Here is a 19444-nt window from a genome sequence, read left to right on the forward strand (position 1 = left end):
AGTTTATGGTCCTAATTATTTTTATTTTATTTACGACCTTCGACCAGTTGGACACTTTAGATAGCTTCTTGTAATAGTGTCAATATCTTTTTAGCTTTTAACGCAAATCTAGTCTTCAAAGCAGTTTAATCGATTTATTTTATTTTCAAAATCGATATTTTATTGTCTATGATGGCCGCAGGAACATCACTATACATGGACTCCCAGCAATAAAGTACGGTAATGCCTCGTACAGATTTTATCGGCAAAAATTATGGAACTTGATAGGTTTTAGACCATGCCACGCACCAAAACGTCCGGAAGTTGTAATAGTATTATAGAATAAACGTTAAAAGACTTATTTATTTAATTTTTCAATGCTTAAGTGTCCATTAGAATGAAAGGGTGCTTAATGTATTAAAAAAAATAGAAAATAATTATGATGGGTTAATGTTTTTGGGCGGTTTTTAGGCGGTTTCTGACAATGTCCTTTCATGTCGAAAATTCTAGAATAAGGAAGCATCCAATTAGGTGTTGTCTTCAAAGTTGAACACTAATTTCTATGTAAAGCTCAAATTAGCTACTATTAAGTAAATGTACGAAGTTCCCACAAGTTTCAGTCCGATCACACGTTGCCACGAAATGATGCTCCTTAGGCACATTACCCTTTCAGGAAGTTAGATTGTAGTTACAATACTTACAAGAGGGATTAAGGCCTTGAGAAGAAAGTTGCTTGGGCTTTTTAGGAGAGAGCTTTGGACTTCCTGAAGCTTCTGAGCAACATAATACTGAAATGTTTCGATAGATACAAAAATACGTTTAGTATATTGTACTTAAATGCATAAAATCTTGTGGGTGTCTCTAGTTTTTATCTGAAAATTGTCAGTATCTTACTAAATAGTAATCAATTCCGGCAGATTAAGATACCTACGAGTATATCATGTTCTCCATTAATGTAATAATATCTCGTGCTTAGTATATTAGCGGTGAATTACCTTTTGAAAGTTAAAAGGGTCGTGTTCAATTTGGTGCGAAATGGCCTAACGTTTTTATCGTGTATTTGAATATAAATTAATGGAGTGGGAGCTAAGCATTAGGGATGTGTTTTACACAGTGGTGTGCAACTATCGACATCGAGACTGAATTATTAAAAACCTTATCTAAACAAGGTCTAACAAGGTTGTTAGGTAATGTTTATTAGACAAAATTATATTTGATTATTTTTTCCATCAGTTTTTTATGTTATTCTATAACCAGTTACATAATGACAGTTATATTATATGGACAATTAATTTTGTCCTTAAAAATTATTTTACTTTTAATAAAATTCATTATTAGTAAAGCAAAATAAAATATGTGAAGAGCTAGTTTTAATTTCTTCTGGTTTTCAAGTCGATAATTTTTGTTAGCCCAACTATTACATAATACCATTAGCTTCATTCACATCCACGAGTGCTACGAGTAATAAAATCCAACAATAATCTACGTTTAAAATCCTCAAATTTTAACGTAGTAATCCTTCTACATTCAACAGACAGACAGCCTTAAGAATAGGCTGGTAATTGCTTTTAAGTGAAGCTTGTAAGTGCGTTGTGAAATTTTATTGTTCACTTATAATATCAAAGGTTTTTGTAATTGTTATGAGTTGTACGCTTGTTATACGTATTGCAGTTAGCGCTGCTAAATTACATGAAACAAATTACACAGTCAATAATCTTTATTTACATTACAAAAAATCATCAATACAATAAAAATAAATCAACAATCTTTAACAAACAAATCAGTGGTGGAAAGTGTACAGCGAGTAGGACTTGAGTACGGGCTCGGTCTCGTGCACAGTGGAGCTCTGGTGGGAGATAGCGGAGTCCCCGGTCTTGTAGGTGACCAGGGGGGCAGAGTGCACCAGTGTTGTGTGGACCACTGGGGCGGCATGCACCACTGGGGCGTGCACCACGACCGGGCTGTGCACGAATGTGGATCCGTGGTTGATGGAGTGGGTGTTCTTTGTTACTGTGAAACAAAGTGACATGGTCATTTTCTTGGTTCTCCGTGGCGTAAAGTTATTCGGATTTTATTTTTAGTTGCGGATTCGTAGCTTGAGTATAGTTAAAGATATTTTGATCTCATCTTATTATGTCATTCAATCGTTGATCTCAACATCAAAATACTGTCTGAGTATGCTCTTATTAAAACGCTAAATTAATTAATGAAACAAATAATGTAGCTACTTGAACACGAATGATCAAAGTAGGTATGTTTTAAAATACATTTAGAGAATAAAAAGGTATTGATTTATCTGATTTTAATTAAGTCGACTGAGGCAAAAGAATACTTAGAGAAAATGTAAAAGAAAATACAAATCTATCAGACACATTGTTAGGTAAATTAATTACAGAATAAGATACAAATCTAGTGTTTTTGGCTTACCAGTCGTCTTTTGGGCGTGCACAACAGGGATCTCATGTGTGTGTACCACCGGCACGTGCACAGTGGAGCCGTGGTTGACCACGTGGTCGCTCTTAGTCACGGTGGTCTTAGATGGCACCGACACATGGACCACGGGGGCGTGGACCACAGGGGTGGCGTGGACCACAGGGGTGGCGTGGACCACTGGGACCACAGGATGGTGCACGATGGTGCTCCCATGGTCGACCACCTGGCTACTGTGCGTGATGGTCGACTTCTGAGGCTCGTGGGTTAGAATGTACCCGGGGGCGGCGGCGGCCACAGCCAAAAGGGCGGTAAAGATGATCTGCGAATAAAAAAACTTGATTTATAAACGAAACATTATTGGATATATTTATTGGATACTAAAACTGCTAATCAAATGGTAAATCATTCATCAGAATTGGGAATTTAAATGTTTAAGACCCTTTATGAATCATAATAAGATGAACAAAACTTTATGATTGCAAAATTTGATCGTCTGTAACTTCGCAAAGCAAGACAATGAAAATTACATATTTTTCTTTTTGTAAAAAAATATATTATGTGCAGTAATTAAAAATCATTGGCATAGTGAAGGTCGGGGAAAGTGAAAGAAGGTTGGAAGGGCTTTGTCCTGCAGTGGATACAACGGGTTCAAATAAATTATGGACGCACCAGGACTCTTTAAATAGGGAAAATTAATTAAAATTCATAGAGCTTTAAATAATACGCTACGCAATTATTATTGACTGTGACTGAGAAGACGTTACGGTTAATTTTCTTTTCAATTTCTAAGATTGCATAAATTGATTATAATTAATGTTCTTAATGTTCCCAATTATTGTTAAACTCACAAGTTTCTGCATTGTAATAATCGTTGTTGACGTCCTGTACTCAACTGATGATAAGTTAGACCGCTGCGAACTTTTTATATGCTTCAAAATAATCGATCGGCCCAGATTGCGACAATATTGGGCAGTGTACTTGAGGCTTTTCTTTTTTTGATAGTTTGCGAAATTTTTTTGCTAACTGCCTTTTTTCCTGTCAAAGATCTGTCACACGCGTGATTTGCATAATTTATGCGCGGTTAATGAGTGCTGTCTAATAATCACGTAATTATCTTGTCAGTTTTCGTTCGAGCTTTGATGGCGTTACTTTGGATTATTGCTTGCAGAAATTACGTCGTATTTGGAGTTGTTACTTTGATATAATATTTTCTTGATATTTTAATCTGTAGGCCTAAGATGCGCGCCGTGATAGGCGGTTATCACGCCATTTTATCGATTTTTCCCATACAAATTGACGTCGATAAAAATTATCACGGCGCGCATCTTAGGCCTACAGATCATCCGTGAATGCGTGAAGACAATATTCGGTTTTTGAATTATCAGTCATTTTATTAATAGTATTCGTCGGTTGTAAATGATAATAAGGACATAAAAAACAACGATTTTCTTCATATATTTTTTTCTCCCTACAAAGACATAGCAATTGCATTTATACAATATTTCGCAAATCTGTGCAACAATGGCCGATTATCTTATTAGAATAGATTATCTTGTACGATCAATATTGATAATAAATATCAAAGCGTATCGAAGGTCATAGAAAGCTCGGCGACTAAGCTTCCTTATCATTGTTTATCGCAATACTGTAAGTTCATTATACTCGTATCTGATGATTGCAAAAGCAAAAAAAACTATTATCATGATGGTGAAATTGATTTTTAAGTCTATTGGTATGTCATAAAATACTGTTGCAAGTTTTTAAAAATACTTTCATGAAAAATCAATTTAATAGAGAGAGATAAGTTAGGTGAAAAATACCTTTATTAACGCTTAATCAAAGTATTTTTGAATTAATCTTCTGGCTGATATCAGTTGTGTGTCACTCAAATAATTTAGTAGAACTTAAGTTTTATGTTATGATTGTTATAAAAATTATAGCGAATTTTAACAACTTATTGATCATCCAAGGAAAAAAATCAGTAAGTATAGCTCCATTAACATTTGACATTTCGTATCTAGTCCGTATTGTATTTCTTCTCTTCCTATTTCCAGCAATCTTGAATATTTTTGTATTTTTGTAGCAATCTATTTTCACGTGTGTAGAGAGAGAACCCTCCGAAGCAGTTTTTTCTCCCAAATGGGCCGTAACGAGGTCATTGTGAGCTCGGTGCGTTCGCGACAACTTTGTGTTTATTTCCTAAGCACGCCTCAACCGTCAGGACTTGATGACGTCATTGTGCTTGTAACAAGAACATTGTAGTACTTTGGCAAAAAAAGATTCTAATGGTGTACATAAAAAATAAAGCTATTTCATTGACAAAAAATTTAATACTGAGAAAAATTTAAATATTTACTTGAATATTTAAACTAACCACGACGAAACAAATTAGATTTAAGTAAACCTATTTTACGTTAGTTCATAATAATTGGGATGATCAAAAAGTAATCTCTTTAAAATCTGAATCACGTAATCTTAAGAAATTTTCCATATTTAAATGTTAAATATCGCAAAAGTGGTTTAAAGTTTGCACGAAATTTTAAATTCGTTAAAGTTTTTCAGAAGGTAATGGAATATTTTGTCAAGACTGTTGGTCACAGTGCCTACTTATTTTTCATGTTATTAAACTGTGCAATTAAGATAAAAACTTTTCGCTTATTTACGTGGATGAAATATTGTTTCTTCAATAAGTAATACTTAGGTTTTTTTCTAAGTAACTAAACGTCACTTGCGTTTTTTAATAAACAGTATCGTAACTACATACCAATTTTTACCTGCCTATCCTATATTTATTTAATTTCAAAATATTTTTCAGATTTCTAAAAAAGGTTCAAGATACAATCTTACAAACCAGTAAATCGTATTTCTATTTTTAAGCCCTCTTAACAGGACCTTACTTGCGCCTGAATGATTAGGGAATTATTTTAATTGTATCCTTTACTGGAAATAGACCAGAGAAAGTGTTTGATCGGAGAGAGTGAATCCACTCACGAGTGCCTCCATTAAGGGACGACTAGTGTCATCAAAGTGTTGATCACCCAAAAGTTTAATGACAGATCGTATCGAATCTTTGTTTTCGTTCTCTTGGTGTTCGGATTAAATTACTTATTTGAACTTTTATTTCACCACGTTCATTTTAAAATTAATAGTAAGTCTAACATTAGTTTATTTATCCTCGGCTATTTCAGATAAGACGTTTTGAGCCGAACGTTAGTCGTCCGTATGACAACTGCTTTGGAAAAAACATGCAATGAAAAACCAACAGGTAGGTAATGTACGGTCCTGCAAACATAAAAGTGACCTCCTACTCAAAAGGTCTAATTTGAAAGAGCCCTTTGGGTAAACCTTCTTTTATTTATTTTTTATAAATGCCAAACAAAAACCGGTTCTCTGATGGCTAGTAGTTCCGTCCGGCTGTAAACAAGTAAACAAGCTCAATAACTTGTTATATTGTTGAAGTCCATCAACTGGTTGTCATTCCGCTCCTTTTGGACTTGATTCTTTAGGCGCCCAATCAGTGTTATTATTTAGGGGTCTTTAGTAACAACTGCGAAACGATTTAGTATCATTTAATAGATTTATTATCGTATGCATCTAATTTTAGAAGACATTTTGGTGTAAATCGATTTTGTTACGTAATAATATGTACTTTAGTAACAGGAAAATTACTAAAGTACATATTATTATGTAACAAAATCGATACCGATGCTTCTCCGCAGCAGAACATACTTGAGCAGTCTTTTCAATATGTAGAGAACCCTCGTGAATGAAACTGTCAGCTCTTTAAATATTTTTATGGCACTTTGCACTAAAGTCCCTCATTCTTTTATTTTGAATTGCCCATTTTAATGGAATAAAGTTTTATTCGTTTAAGCAACACATGTTTGCTGCAATTTCTCAATTTAAAATTGCCTCCGCTAACCATTTTTTTGTCCACATTCCCTGGACTTCTCATTTGGCGACTATTATAAGGCAAATTATTACATTAACTCATTTATTATACCTACCGCATGTGATTCAAGTGTTAATATCATTCTACTTTTGGCCGCAGTCTTGCACCAGGGCATTAAAAATGTAAATCGATAACTTTGTAATCGAGATTTTACAGCTGATATTTCTTGGATAAAGATTAATGACACATAATTAATTTAAAATGCACACGCTTGTCCACAATTAAACGTTTAAGTGTTACTTTAATTTATGACGCTTACATTCGGTGTGATATTCAGTTAACCTACTCTCGGTACATCATTTAAAGTAATGACACGTATTACACAGTTTAATATGGGTAATTTTACCGATTGAAGTGAAGATTCCAATTAAGCCTTTAGTTTCACTATTAACTTATCAGCGCCTGCTATAATAGGGTCTAGGTCTTTAATTACATAGGATCTACCATTAAATTAAGAGCTCTTAACTATGTCGGCTTCATAATAATACCTTAGGCCTTAGATGGTATTTGTGTAGGGTAGTTGTGATTTGTAACGGATTCCTAATCTAACTTTACATTAAATAGAATTTACCTAACAGATTAGTGAAATTAACAATGAAAATACTAGTACGTAAACAAAACTTTTTGAAAATAAAAAGTTAATCAATTTAACTTTATCTTGAAAAATGTTTTGACAAGTTCTTTTATAACTCTGCTATAATATCTTTAAGTAGATCTATGTCAACATCATTATTCCACTTTTGGAGCGATGTGGGTAAACTGTCACTCAAATTACATGAGCTGTCTGAAATAATTTAAAGTGCTCCACAAGACGGCCTCAGAGATCGATTAGCGCGGCCAGTTCGCATGCCACAACAAATAACGTTGCAAATAATGACACATCGGCACCGCATACAAACACGTACCTGCTCTTTAAATCTAAACCTTACGGGTAATAAAATAAAGGACTGTAATATATAGATCGGATACAGTGGCTAAGGTTGACAGTTGTGTTTTACAACTATAATCATGTAATTACGCCATTTTGTTTTATGTCAATGTCAGCTGACAGAAAGTGGCGCCGGCGACAAACGTTGGGACGCGTGCATCCTGGAAGTACATGACAAGAGTTTTCCTGTCTAGAACAAGATACCAAGATACGTAATCAACGTTTTCCTTTTAATTTTTTTACAAGGCTATGTCCGTGACTCGTTTAAAACTTTTTTACTTGAAGCTTTCTCGCGCTTATTTTGTTTATAGAAATCAAACGTTATCTTAAATGACTGTAGATTCTTCGAACACAACTATTTAATTTTATGTATAAATTAAAATAGAGGGATCGAGTCCGTGGACATTGGAAAATTCCCTAAAAGCCAATTTTGACTAAGCAAAGAAAAGATCAGTTAACAAAATATTATACTTAGTAAAATTTCCATTATAAACACGACTCTACATTCAAAAACAAGGCGATGAAAGCCCGAATTTTTATCTTTATCACTAAATGAGTAAAAATTATAGGTTTCATGAATAATTGTAAATAATTGTCAACACTTACTTATAAATTGGGGCAGACTTCAATAACAAAGTGCTGCATTTATTTTATTGAGTAATGAAATATGAGAGATTAAATGTGGTTTCAAAAATAAGAGATGCGTTCTAAAGGGCAGGAGGGTGATTGCAGAATTATGCATGCACCCTGATGTTAAATGTCAATGCAATTGAGTGCTCGTTATTTCTGTTTTGATTAAGTGATGCTGTACTATCGATAGAGTTTACAATTGAGATTACAATACTCTTCGTGACAGAGTTAAATCAAACTACTTTTAAGCAACAATTTGATTGGATGTATTCTTAACACTTAACTTTTTCCCTTTGCTAACAATGTTTAAAATTTAGGAAATCATATCGATATTCATAGATAGCTGTAAAGGAACAGCACTAATTTTGACAGATGCATCTTGAAAGTTTTTGGGCCGAGGCTGCGTCTGCATGAGACGAGCGAGATGTGCAATTTAACGCTGATGCATCGTCCCCGCGACAAAGCAGCCACCATCTGTCTTACTTTAATTGGACGGGGCGTTATTTATTTTATCCAAAAATATGCGATTCAGCCTCAAAATGCTGCCGGCGGAATATTTTAGCAGTCGTCAGACAAAAATAAAACCTCCGTAACATAAATTACGTTAAGTAGTTTTTATTGACGAAACAGAGAAAAATGCTTTGTGAGATTTAATCAATCTCCTGACTCAAAAAGTAAAATTTTACAAATACAATATGACACTAAGTAACTTATTATTGTAAAACTGTTTCGATCTGTTGAAAATAGAGGTATAAAATAATTTAATTATTCCAATTCTATAGGAATATTTAGGTGCCTATAGTTGTTTACGTGTTGATGAGTTTTTACAAATAAACAACACTATTTAGTATTATTATAGTATCACATCTATCATTAATTCTAAAGTAAACTTTCCACGACAGCGTTCTTATAAATGATAAAATAGTAGAGTTTAATTTGATATAACGTGTTGTTTTGGGGTAAAGTTTTCTCATTTAGAAAACATCAGTTTTTCAATAGGACAGTGTACGACTTACATTCAAACCCAATCAGTTATTCTGAATAATGAGATTTAGACGCGACGTATTCATATAAATATTCAACGGTAAAGCTCCTTGCACACCGCACTGCATAACCTGCATGTTGTTAATAACTTTTTGATTGGAAACGATAACACCTAATACTTCATCCTACACACTTACTATCAATACAGATAACCTTTTATGAATGAACAATAATTGAGACTACAAGTCTCACGTATGGTCTTAACAAAAAAATAAACTAACTAATATTACCAGTATGTAGTACAGTTCAATCGTCTCATGCTACAGTGATTGATTAACCACTGGAAAATGCACATCGAATTTCACAGTGATCTTTTTTTGAACGGTAGCGAAAACTTAGTGACATCTTCTAGAGTCGTTCGTTCGTTCGTTCGTTTTCAGCCAAATGACGTCCACTGCTGGACAAAGGCCTCCCCCAAGGTTTTCCACAATGAACGGTCCTGCGCTGCCCGCATCCAGGCTCTTCCCGCGACCTTCACCAGATCGTCGGTCCACCTAGTAGGAGGCCTGCCCACGCTACGTCTCCCAGCCCGTGGTCGCCATTCGAGAACTTTCCTGCCCCAACGGTTACGGCCATCGTCTCTACGAGCTATGTGCCCCGCCCACTGCCACTTGATTTTAGCAATTCTGCGAGCTATGTCGGTTACTTTGGTTCTCCTGCGGTTCTAGAGTCGTCAGTGTGGTAAAGCGGTGTGCACATGGCCCTAATAGAGCGATGTTCACCCTGTCTGATCTCGCATACCGAATAAGCATCTCATTGCATTACCTGCAGTGCGTTGGCCCGATCTTCGTATCGGCAGGCGATGATCAATAAAGTTGTAACATCTACAATTTCTAAACACACCAAAACTGCACTCTGTCAAAGGAAATTAAGAATAATAATCATTTGTTTATGTAGATTATACAAAAACATATTATTACCGAAAATTTAGTTTTCGGTACACAACCGGTAGTGTTGTAACTGTTGTTATAAACAACGCTATAGTACCTACTCGTAGAATATGAAATTGGTTTTACCTTCAAGAAAATCGTAATATCTAATTTCCTTCTGATGATGCAATAAAAATAAAATATTTCTAAACAGCTTGCATCTGAGCCACGGCTTCGACGCAAAACAGCCTAACTATAAGATTGGGTGTTAACCTTGTCAATGCTATCGCTGGAAAAGTCACTAATATCTTGTAACACGCGCTCGGTGACATCTCAAGGCAGTAATTGTACCTCTCGGTATGGACAGCGAGGTCCTTCACTATTTTGGTGATGATGTTGATGATGTAGCGACGCAAATCTCGCTGTTGATTCGTTTTAATTTTTTTTTCCATCTTGGTATTACTTAATAAATCAGTTGATTTCATTTTCTGACTTAATAGTCTCAAGAATAAATTATCAAACTGCAATTATTACCATCTTTACAAAATTAATATTACATAGGTACTTGGAAATGAAATCGTGTGGCAAATATTTAAAATATCAACTTTAAATCGGAAGCTGAACGGAAATTATTCGATCGGAAGATATCCAAAGATCTAACATTGCCATCTTCGTTTCCTTCCAATATTTATGAATACAAATTAGTTTCAACGGTATAATTTATCACATACTTCGTCGTTTAGCAATGTGCACAATTTGCTTCCGTAAATACTTCAATGGGCACATAAACATATACGCTTCTGGTACTTGACTTCCGTAGCTGAGTCGTACTAAAATTACTTTGACTTATAATTATTTCATCAAGTAAATATGAAGTTCGGATGCGTAGATAATATTTAGTAATTAGGTATAATTATTAAGCTTTCTTTACTGAAGAGATTAATAGGACCGTTAATATTTTTTTATTAACGGGAAAATGGCTTATATTATTTAAAAATCAATAGTTACAAAAGTTTAGGAAACGAACTGCCAATCCCAATTAGACACAGAACCTGTTGTTTTCCCAGACGGCTCATCAAGCCACCAGACTGGATAACTCCTCGCCGCGCCGCTGCGTCCGCCTCCGAACAATATCCGCCATTATTTCCGGAAACGTCTTAAGACAGAGCTTTAAGCGAAACTTTTTACGTCGAACTTTAAACAAGCAGAAGACTCAAGACTTCCAGCAATTAAGTTCTTGTAACTGTAAATGTTTTATTTATAAAAACTGTTTGTACGACTTAAACAACATGTTTAGAAAAAAAATTGCAGGACGGAATCTTGCTCTTGAGGATTTAAATAGATATTCATAATAATAGTATTCAATGTGACCATTTTCATTGTTTCAGATTCCTTGCCATCTGGTGGCCGCTGAAGTGTCAAATCACCAAGCGCCGCGCCAGGCTCATGATCGTCTTCATCTGGATCTTCGCCATTCTCGTCACCACGCCCTGGGTGTTCTTCTTCGACCTCGTCGTGGTGTTCGACGACCAGCCCAACGTCAGACTCTGCCTGGACACCTGGCCGAACCCCATCAGCGAAGTGCTATACTTCGTCATTGGTAATCTCGTGTTTTGCTACATTCTCCCCATGATCCTCATCTCACTATGCTACATCCTCATCTGGATCAAAGTCTGGAGAAGATCCATTCCGACGGACACGCAAGACGCACAAATGGAGAGAATGCAACAAAAATCTAAAGTTAAGGTTGTCAAAATGTTGGTGGCTGTTGTCGTTCTCTTCGTAATATCTTGGTGTCCGCTGTACGTAATCTTTGCAAGAATAAAGCTCGGTGGGCCCATCCAGAAATGGGAGGAGGACATGCTACCAGTCGTCACTCCTCTGGCCCAATGGCTGGGGTCGTCAAACTCCTGCATCAATCCGATCCTGTACGCGTTCTTCAACAAGAAGTACAGGAAGGGTTTCGTCGCGATCATCAAGAGCCGAAAGTGCTGCGGCAGACTGCGGTACTACGAGACCATCGCGTTGCAGTCGTCGAGCACGTCAACAAGGAAGTCGTGGCACTACAACAACAACAACCACGCCTCGATCACCCGGAGATCGCCGCCGATGGACAAAAACGCGGTGTCGTTCATTTTCAACCACACCGGCGTTTAGACGGGCGCCCGGCGCTCATGGGACCGGTTCACTCTCCGCCGCCGCGCGACGACGCAGGCGACGCACCTCAGCATATCGACACATACGACCTTTGTATGCTTCTAAAGTATGATTTTAAGTTTGACAGTTTGATGTTGTCTTGTGCAAGAACCAAGTTTTTGACCTTCGTGACTTGACAGTAAACCTGTGAATATTTTTAATAGTAAGGTACTTTTATACGTAAGTTGGTTATAGTGTTGTAAGGAGATTTTATTTTTACACAATTGTAATACTGTAAAGCGATCTGTAAAGAGCCAACGCACATTGCGCACAAAGTTTTCTAGGAAATTATAATTTTTTATTTGTATTTTCCCATGCGATAATTTGATACGGGTTTGATTTAATTATTATTTAATTTTTTTGATTCAATTTGTATACGTAAATAAATAAAAATAACAAAAAAATATAAAAAAAACAATTTACACAAATAATCCAACAATACTACAGTACAAATATAAATCGTAGAAAGTAAGTTTGTCATAATGTAGTACTCCTCAAAAATATTTATTGCAGTAAAATTATGCATAAAAGCAACCTCTCAAAGTGATTTTTAGAATAATTATTCATTTTTGTTCCATATTTTAATCCTTCGTTGTTTCGATGTTAGTAGAAATTTCTTAGTAACTGTTGAATTCTATGATATACCTACGTAAAAACATGTGTTTAACGCTTTTATACTACTGTTTAGTGATTTTATGGCATCTCTAATGTACTATTTCATTAAAAATATGTACTTGTCATCTTTTTAATCACATACAAAATACTTATTTGTATTTAGTATAAAATATCACGTATAAAAACGTAACGTTAAAAACATCCTCACCCTAACACTAAATTCAAGTCGTACATTGCTAAACTTGTTTAAGTTCTCAATCTAAATTACTAGAAAAAAACAATATAATAAAATTGAAATCTATTTTTCGTTTCAATTTATTAAAACGTCGCTCACACTATTAGTTTACTTTAAATGTGTCTTAGTAGACATTCATTATTCGCATCTAAAGTAAAAGATTCACATCCTAATATTTATATACGACCTATATTTATACATACGAAAGTTGTTAGATTTAGATTTCCTGAAACTATAGATAATAATAATTATAATAGTGAAATTCGGCACAAGTCGAAAGCCGCTTAATGCACAAATGTTGAATAATATATAAATACTTTATAAAAATGGTCAATGAATTTGCATCTGAGAAATAAAAATACAGATTATACTTAAATATCTTACTATTATCACATTTTGTTAAATAGCCATAGCTGCTCATTGTAACGAAATATAAAGCCTACAAACATAGTCTACAAATACAGCGTTTATTTCACATTTCACAGTATAATATTGAATAAAAAATTACTTTAAATTAATATTATACATTGGTAGAGCCAGCCAGCAACATGATGTCCCCTTTTGCCTTCGGCCAGATGACACGCTAGCAGGTAAAAGTATGGTGCCTACACTAACCAAAAGCAACAGGCGCTCTACTTATTTAAAATTAATTGTACGGGTAAGTACATAACTCATTTCAGGCGTCTCTTCAAATTTTTGAACATAATTTACTAACTAACATTATATGGCAAAATACATAAGCTGATACCTACTTGAGTACCTAAATTGCAGCATTGAAAGCGAAACAATTTTCATATACCTATCAATATTTTTATTTCTTGGATACATTGTGGGCATAAAATATAATTAAATTTTTACGAATGTAAGGTAAATTAAAATAAGTAGGTATGTATATGTCAACGTGAAATTGTGAACTCTGTCAGATTATAATATAACGCGTTAGATTGTAAACTAACAGTGGGTTAGGTTAGGTTAGATTGTAATTTAACTACGTCAGATTATAATCTGACGGAATTCACAATTTTACGGTGACATATACAATATTCGCACATAATACTAATGATATAATTAGGAGAAAAATAAAACATGAAAGTGTATTTTTCTACGGAGGGAGTACTGGTGTGATTGTACAAAAGATTCAATGTATTAGTTACGTCGTTTTTCTTTAATTTGATTACAGGCAAACAGAGCAATGCGAATTTAGCACAAAATGCATGGAATATACTTTAAAGGACTAAGTCTCAAAGCTTGCAAGACTGAATTCTCATTAATTCCTTAAGAAGGAGTTTTGTGTGATATAAGGATGGATTATTAATTATAATTCGGCTATTTTTGTAAAATTACGGCATTGGTAGCTTTTTATGGAATAATTACATTTTTGTGGGATAATAATACCCGCAAGAATCTGCTATCTGTACCAAGCTTTTTGCCTAAAGTCTTTTAACAATATCTAGGAATGTTGGGTATTACATGCTTACAGTGTCCCGCATTCTTAAACATTACCTCAATACGAATGAACGGGCATAATCTGAGTAAACTTGTTTGATCAGCCATTACGAAAGAGGTTCAAGAATACAGTTCACGAAAAAGCTATATTGAGGTAAAGAGTTTCAGATTTTTAACACACCAATTAATGCCATTCATCAAAATTTTAACAGCTCTTTAAACTCGAAAAAATATTTTTCTCGTAACTTGCACAAAAGTTCGTAACCAAGTAACTAATATTTTGTTAAACGCTACTAACTAGCGCAATGAAATAAAAATGTTTGCACAAATTCAATTTTTAAAGTGCTGTGAATATTGAACATTTTGACGCTTTACTTCGTTGTATTTATTGTATGAGAAATGAATGGTTTTTGTTTTAATTTTTGATGTGTACCATTAAATTAGATCTAAAAGTAAGAACTTACCAATATAGTCCATATTATTACATTATAATAATGTTTAAATAACAAAAATGAAAATTTTGTACTTGAATTTAAAGGTCTATATTTATACAAAATTGGAAAGTTTTTCTTGTAATTCACACGTTTGTAAATAATTATTAAATAGTATATTTAAAATTATGTCAAAAGTTTTAATATTGAAGTTTGATTTCTACAGAGGCATTTGTGTATTATATAGCTATTATTTATTTGCTATGTTTGGTGTTAGTGATTAGAATTGAAATTTGACATAATAAAACTAATTTTATTATTACCTAGAGTTAAAGTGAGACCTGACATTGGACATTAAACGTAATATTAAAGTGTTGTTTTAACAGTTTCATACACAAAGTAGTCTTCGTGTATATCGTAATCATAATATAATATTATTATGGATATTTCAAATAAACTGTTTGATGTTATATATTGTATAAATATAATAATTATGTATGTTATTCACCGATAATAAATTTACACTTAATAATCTTTATACAAACGATATGATTTTAATACATATTTAAATAATATGTAATATCAAGTGCTTACACGTAGTTTAGTTGTTTGTTAGGGTGTGTAAAAATGTATGATAATGATAGTATATTGTATGATATAGTTTCAGTAGATTGGTGTTTTAAGCAATGTTAGGTCGTTTTAGATGTAGGAAGGCTTTTACTAGTATGAACTAACTGATTTGATAGTGAGAGTTCCAGTGTCCACGTATGACAAACATTTATAGCACACAGCCACAGAACTTTCATGAAGAGTACATTACAATTGGAAACTTCACGATCAAATTAGGTTTAACTAAGTATCCTACTTAATCAAATATTTAGAATTGTGCAACCTTCAGATAAGTTAACTTAGTTCACTACAAAAGCAATGGAAACATATTAAAATTTGATCATAATCCGGTACAATTTAATTACATATCAATGGAATTAATCTCCGTTTTAGACAGCAGATATTGAGATTTGTAAAGTGAACATTCAAGTTTGTTAAACATAATAATATGTACCTCAATAATGTTAACATCATTTTTACAGGCGTCAAAGTAGAATTTTTTAAAATAACTTTATAAGTACTACCTATCAAATATGCGACCGTAATGAAATATTTATACGTCCAGTGAACAATGAAATAAGTAATTCCTTGTTTTTCCTTTACGAACTATTTAAAACATCTTACATTATATTAAATAAATTAGCGGTTAATTCTAGAAAATTATAGTAAAATTTGAAACGTAGATGCAATAAATTAATTCCTTATTAGTTGTAATTTTGTAGTGAAATAATTTGAATATTCTTATGTGTAACAAATCGTTAGATTGTTGTGTCAAAATGTGAAGTACCTACCTACTTAATTCTGCCGTATGATTTGGGTCAATCTTTTATCTACAAGATCGTGTATTGTTTGCGATCAATTTTTTTAAATGTTTAATAATGAAATGTATTCGTGCGTTGATTTCACGAATTATTTTAAGTCCATTTTTATTACTTTGCGATTTTGTAGAGTCCGCCCTGTTCATCATCATGATGATGATATTATGCAGGGTGTAAGTAAATTTTCTGAAACGGAATTTTCTACTGATTATAATAGTTCAAGTATTCCTAGGCTATTCATTGCATCCTGTATAAAAATAGTGCTGTTAACCGATTGAGTCCCAGACGGCATTAATTAATGTCATAACAATTGATTGTGTCTAGATTCGCGGAGCTTGAAGGATTAAATGGATTCAGCACAATTTTCAGTGGCTTCTCAACAAGCTGACCATCTGATTATAAAAGCTGCTGCTAGCGAATATTGTTGGTAATTTTTTCCCATTTTCATGGGGCATGTCCTTGATATTAGGCTCTAAATTACTTATGATGCAATAAGGTCTAAGGTTCGAGAAAGTCAAACTAGACCATGGGCACCATGGCGATGCTAAGAGGAAACATTAATGTAATCTCTTTTTGGGAAAAGATTGAAGGATTGGTTTTAGTAATTAAACAATCCCTCATTATTATCAACTATTAGTTCCGTAATAAGATATTAAAAAATATAGATTGTTTGTAGGCACTGTCCTTATCAAATAACCCATGAAATAAGTTGTAACTTCAGGCAAAAGTTAACAGATTGACATCTTAGAACCTAGCCATGTATTATTTCGCACCCCCCCTGGAAGAAGTATGCAAGTCCACTTGTGCGATATTTTTTTTATTGCACTAAAAAATCGAGGAGGAGGTAATACATATTGTCAATTTTTTTCATAATTTTTCTCTTAAAAATGAAGAAATTATGTACAAATATGTAAAATATTGCAACATTAAAACATCTAAATTTCCATAGCAAAAACGAAGTAAATACATTTGCACTTAATTGTTTAATAAAGTTCCGTGTGAATAATAGCATATTAATAGTTACGTACATCTTCCACGAAGACTTTAAAAAACATTTTCGCGTATCTATTGTTGCATACTTATTTTAGGATATTATTTGGTGGGTATCGTAGTGCAAGTTCAGTTGCGTAGTTTTTCCACGAAACTTTTGAAAATTATAATATAGTTATGCAAAATTATTGTAACTTTTTAATTTTGAATAAAGCTATAATTTTAAATACAACCATAAGTAATGTAATTTTTCACAAGGTAAAAGTACGTTATCCTTTTTACGAATTTACTTCAATACGAATAGTTCGAGGAAAAACTACGTAAACTACACTTACACGTTGAATGCACGACTAAATCTGAACGCCAATAAGTGGTTATCTGCAATAATACCAAACAGCATGTATTCCTTTACATGTCAACAATGCAATATTCATAATTACAACAACAAGGTGTTAAATATGTTTCGCGGAATAAGTACGCAACGCTCTTTTTTAAGTTTTTCTCAAAACCTATTAAGTGTATTTTAAATATAAATACATAGGCCCCTCACAGACATTTTTAGCTATCTTTTGATGTATAACACATATTTTTAATAATGGTAATAAATTTTTAGGACAGTTTTTTACGCTCCTGAAAAGTTGGCATTTTTCACTTGCGTACTTATTCCAGGAAGGGTGCGATTTAACCGATTGTTATTTATGAGCTCTTATTAAACCTGGCTGAATACCTATTTATGTCTGAGTCATGCTATACACCAGTTACATGACAAGCTGACCGGGAATTTAGGGTTCAGCAAGCTCATACAATTAAAAACATTTTTGATCCATCCTAAAACATTTAGTCCAGTTTGAATAAAATTTACTGACACTATTATTTTCCAGGCACGCGCACGTAATGAAAGCGTGATAATGTAGTCTCTTACATTTGTGTGTATATTGCGTTACAGCTACCTAATTGTGCCTAGTTTTATTGCTTACTCACATCATAGAATGTAAAATTCAATTTACTTAGCATCACGGTTTATGTAACCTACAGTCAAAAAATATTTGTCAAATGAAGGGAAAATACTTATGCCCGTTTTCACCATCAATCCCTAATTTTTAAGTGATCCCTATGGTAACAAATAATATGAATTTTGTTTACATGGGGGTCACTTAAAAGTTAGGGATTGATGGTGAAAACGGGCATTAGTAATATACTAATTAGCGTTTCATTACGACACATCATTGGTTATTAACAACCATTAGTGGTCGTCATCACTCGTGTAAAACTATCCTATTGAGCTACTACTAAGTTTACTAAAAGTTCCTGATTAAATTATCAAAGGTATTTTCTAGAATCATATTAATTTTTCAAAGTTATATACACCTACTTAAAAACTGGGTAATGTCAAAATATCAAGGCAATTTTTACACGAGTTTGAAAATGGCGACAACACTTGGTATTTCAAAATGTTATTGGATTCGTAAAACATAAAGAAATAAAAATTATTTATGCAGACAACGTTTACCTGTGACTAATATTATACTCGTATACTAGGTACAAAAATGCATTGACATAGTTTGAAGAAGAGTGTGAAAATAGTTGTTTTTACAATTGCAATATTTTAGTCAAATGAACTATGTGATACAGCATTGAAATTAAATAAACTTATTGAATGTAAAATAAACGTTGTTTTCTTTTCGATTAAATAAAGTACCAAGGGTAAAGAAAAAAACAGTACTAGTGAACTGAATGATGGTGATACACTATGTCCAATAATATGGTTCTTACGTTTAGTTCGACTTTTCTACCTCGTTTCTTACAAGGAGTTTGAAATACCCTTAGGTTCTGGTTTCTATTTGCATATTTCGTATTATGTTGTTCATATATTGGTTGATCCAGTGTCTAAGTGGCTCAGTTGGAAGAGCAGTCGCCCGGCAAGCGAAAGGTCGTGGGTTCAATTCCCGCCCTAGGCAGTTTGATTTTTCAAGTTGTTTATTTAAAATTTGTTACAAATATTTATTCTTCATTGTGGAAGAAGAAGGTGATACTGAGGTCACCCTCGTGTCTGAGCTAGCTTAATTGGAATAAGCAAAGAACAAATACAGAAAGTAAAATACACTACTTTGAATGTCTGAAACTCTTCAAGAAAAGGTGCTGTATGTAATTATCATTAATTTAAATAATTCATTAATTTGGCATAGGCCGATAAGTCAGTATTTCTATTTTAGATCCTTGCTTACAACTAAAACCAGTGCCTCTTTTCTAGTTTCACGTGATTGTAATA

At 33.5% G+C, this 19444-nt stretch overlaps 2 protein-coding genes across 3 annotated transcripts in view; one reads left to right on the forward strand and one right to left on the reverse strand.

Moving 5' to 3' along the window:
* BomSIFR (neuropeptide FF receptor 2-like) overlaps positions 1 to 12556 on the forward strand; it is a 137538-nt gene extending 124982 nt beyond the window's left edge. The window contains exon 3 of the mRNA XM_028305428.1: positions 11224 to 12556. Within this exon, the coding sequence (XP_028161229.1) occupies positions 11224 to 11992 (769 nt within the window). The 3' untranslated portion in view covers positions 11993 to 12556. The remainder of the gene's footprint in view (positions 1 to 11223) is intronic.
* On the reverse strand, positions 1744 to 3293 carry LOC114353425 (uncharacterized). Of its 2 annotated transcripts, XM_028305437.1 has the most exons (4): positions 3261 to 3293; positions 2604 to 2731; positions 2407 to 2558; positions 1760 to 1989 (listed from the first exon to the last, which is right to left on the reverse strand). In XM_028305437.1, exons 1-4 carry the CDS (start codon positions 3270 to 3272, stop codon positions 1760 to 1762), a joined length of 522 nt encoding a protein of 173 aa, XP_028161238.1. In that variant the 5' UTR covers positions 3273 to 3293. The 2 variants fall into 2 exon arrangements, with proteins under 2 accessions (XP_028161237.1, XP_028161238.1); XM_028305436.1 differs by having other exon boundaries at positions 1744 to 1989; positions 2407 to 2731.
* Positions 12557 to 19444: the final 6888 nt, after the last annotated feature.

The sequence above is a fragment of the Ostrinia furnacalis genome, unplaced genomic scaffold (genome assembly GCF_004193835.3).
Source record: "Ostrinia furnacalis isolate ACB-3 unplaced genomic scaffold, ASM419383v2 OfSCF1657, whole genome shotgun sequence".
NCBI lineage: Eukaryota > Metazoa > Arthropoda > Insecta > Lepidoptera > Crambidae > Ostrinia > Ostrinia furnacalis.

Coding starts and splice junctions, on each gene's coding strand:
- LOC114353425 (XM_028305436.1), bottom strand. Junction 1,990..2,406: donor GCACGCCCAAAAGACGACTG/GTAAGCCAAAAA, acceptor TTTGTTTCACAG/TAACAAAGAACACCCACTCC.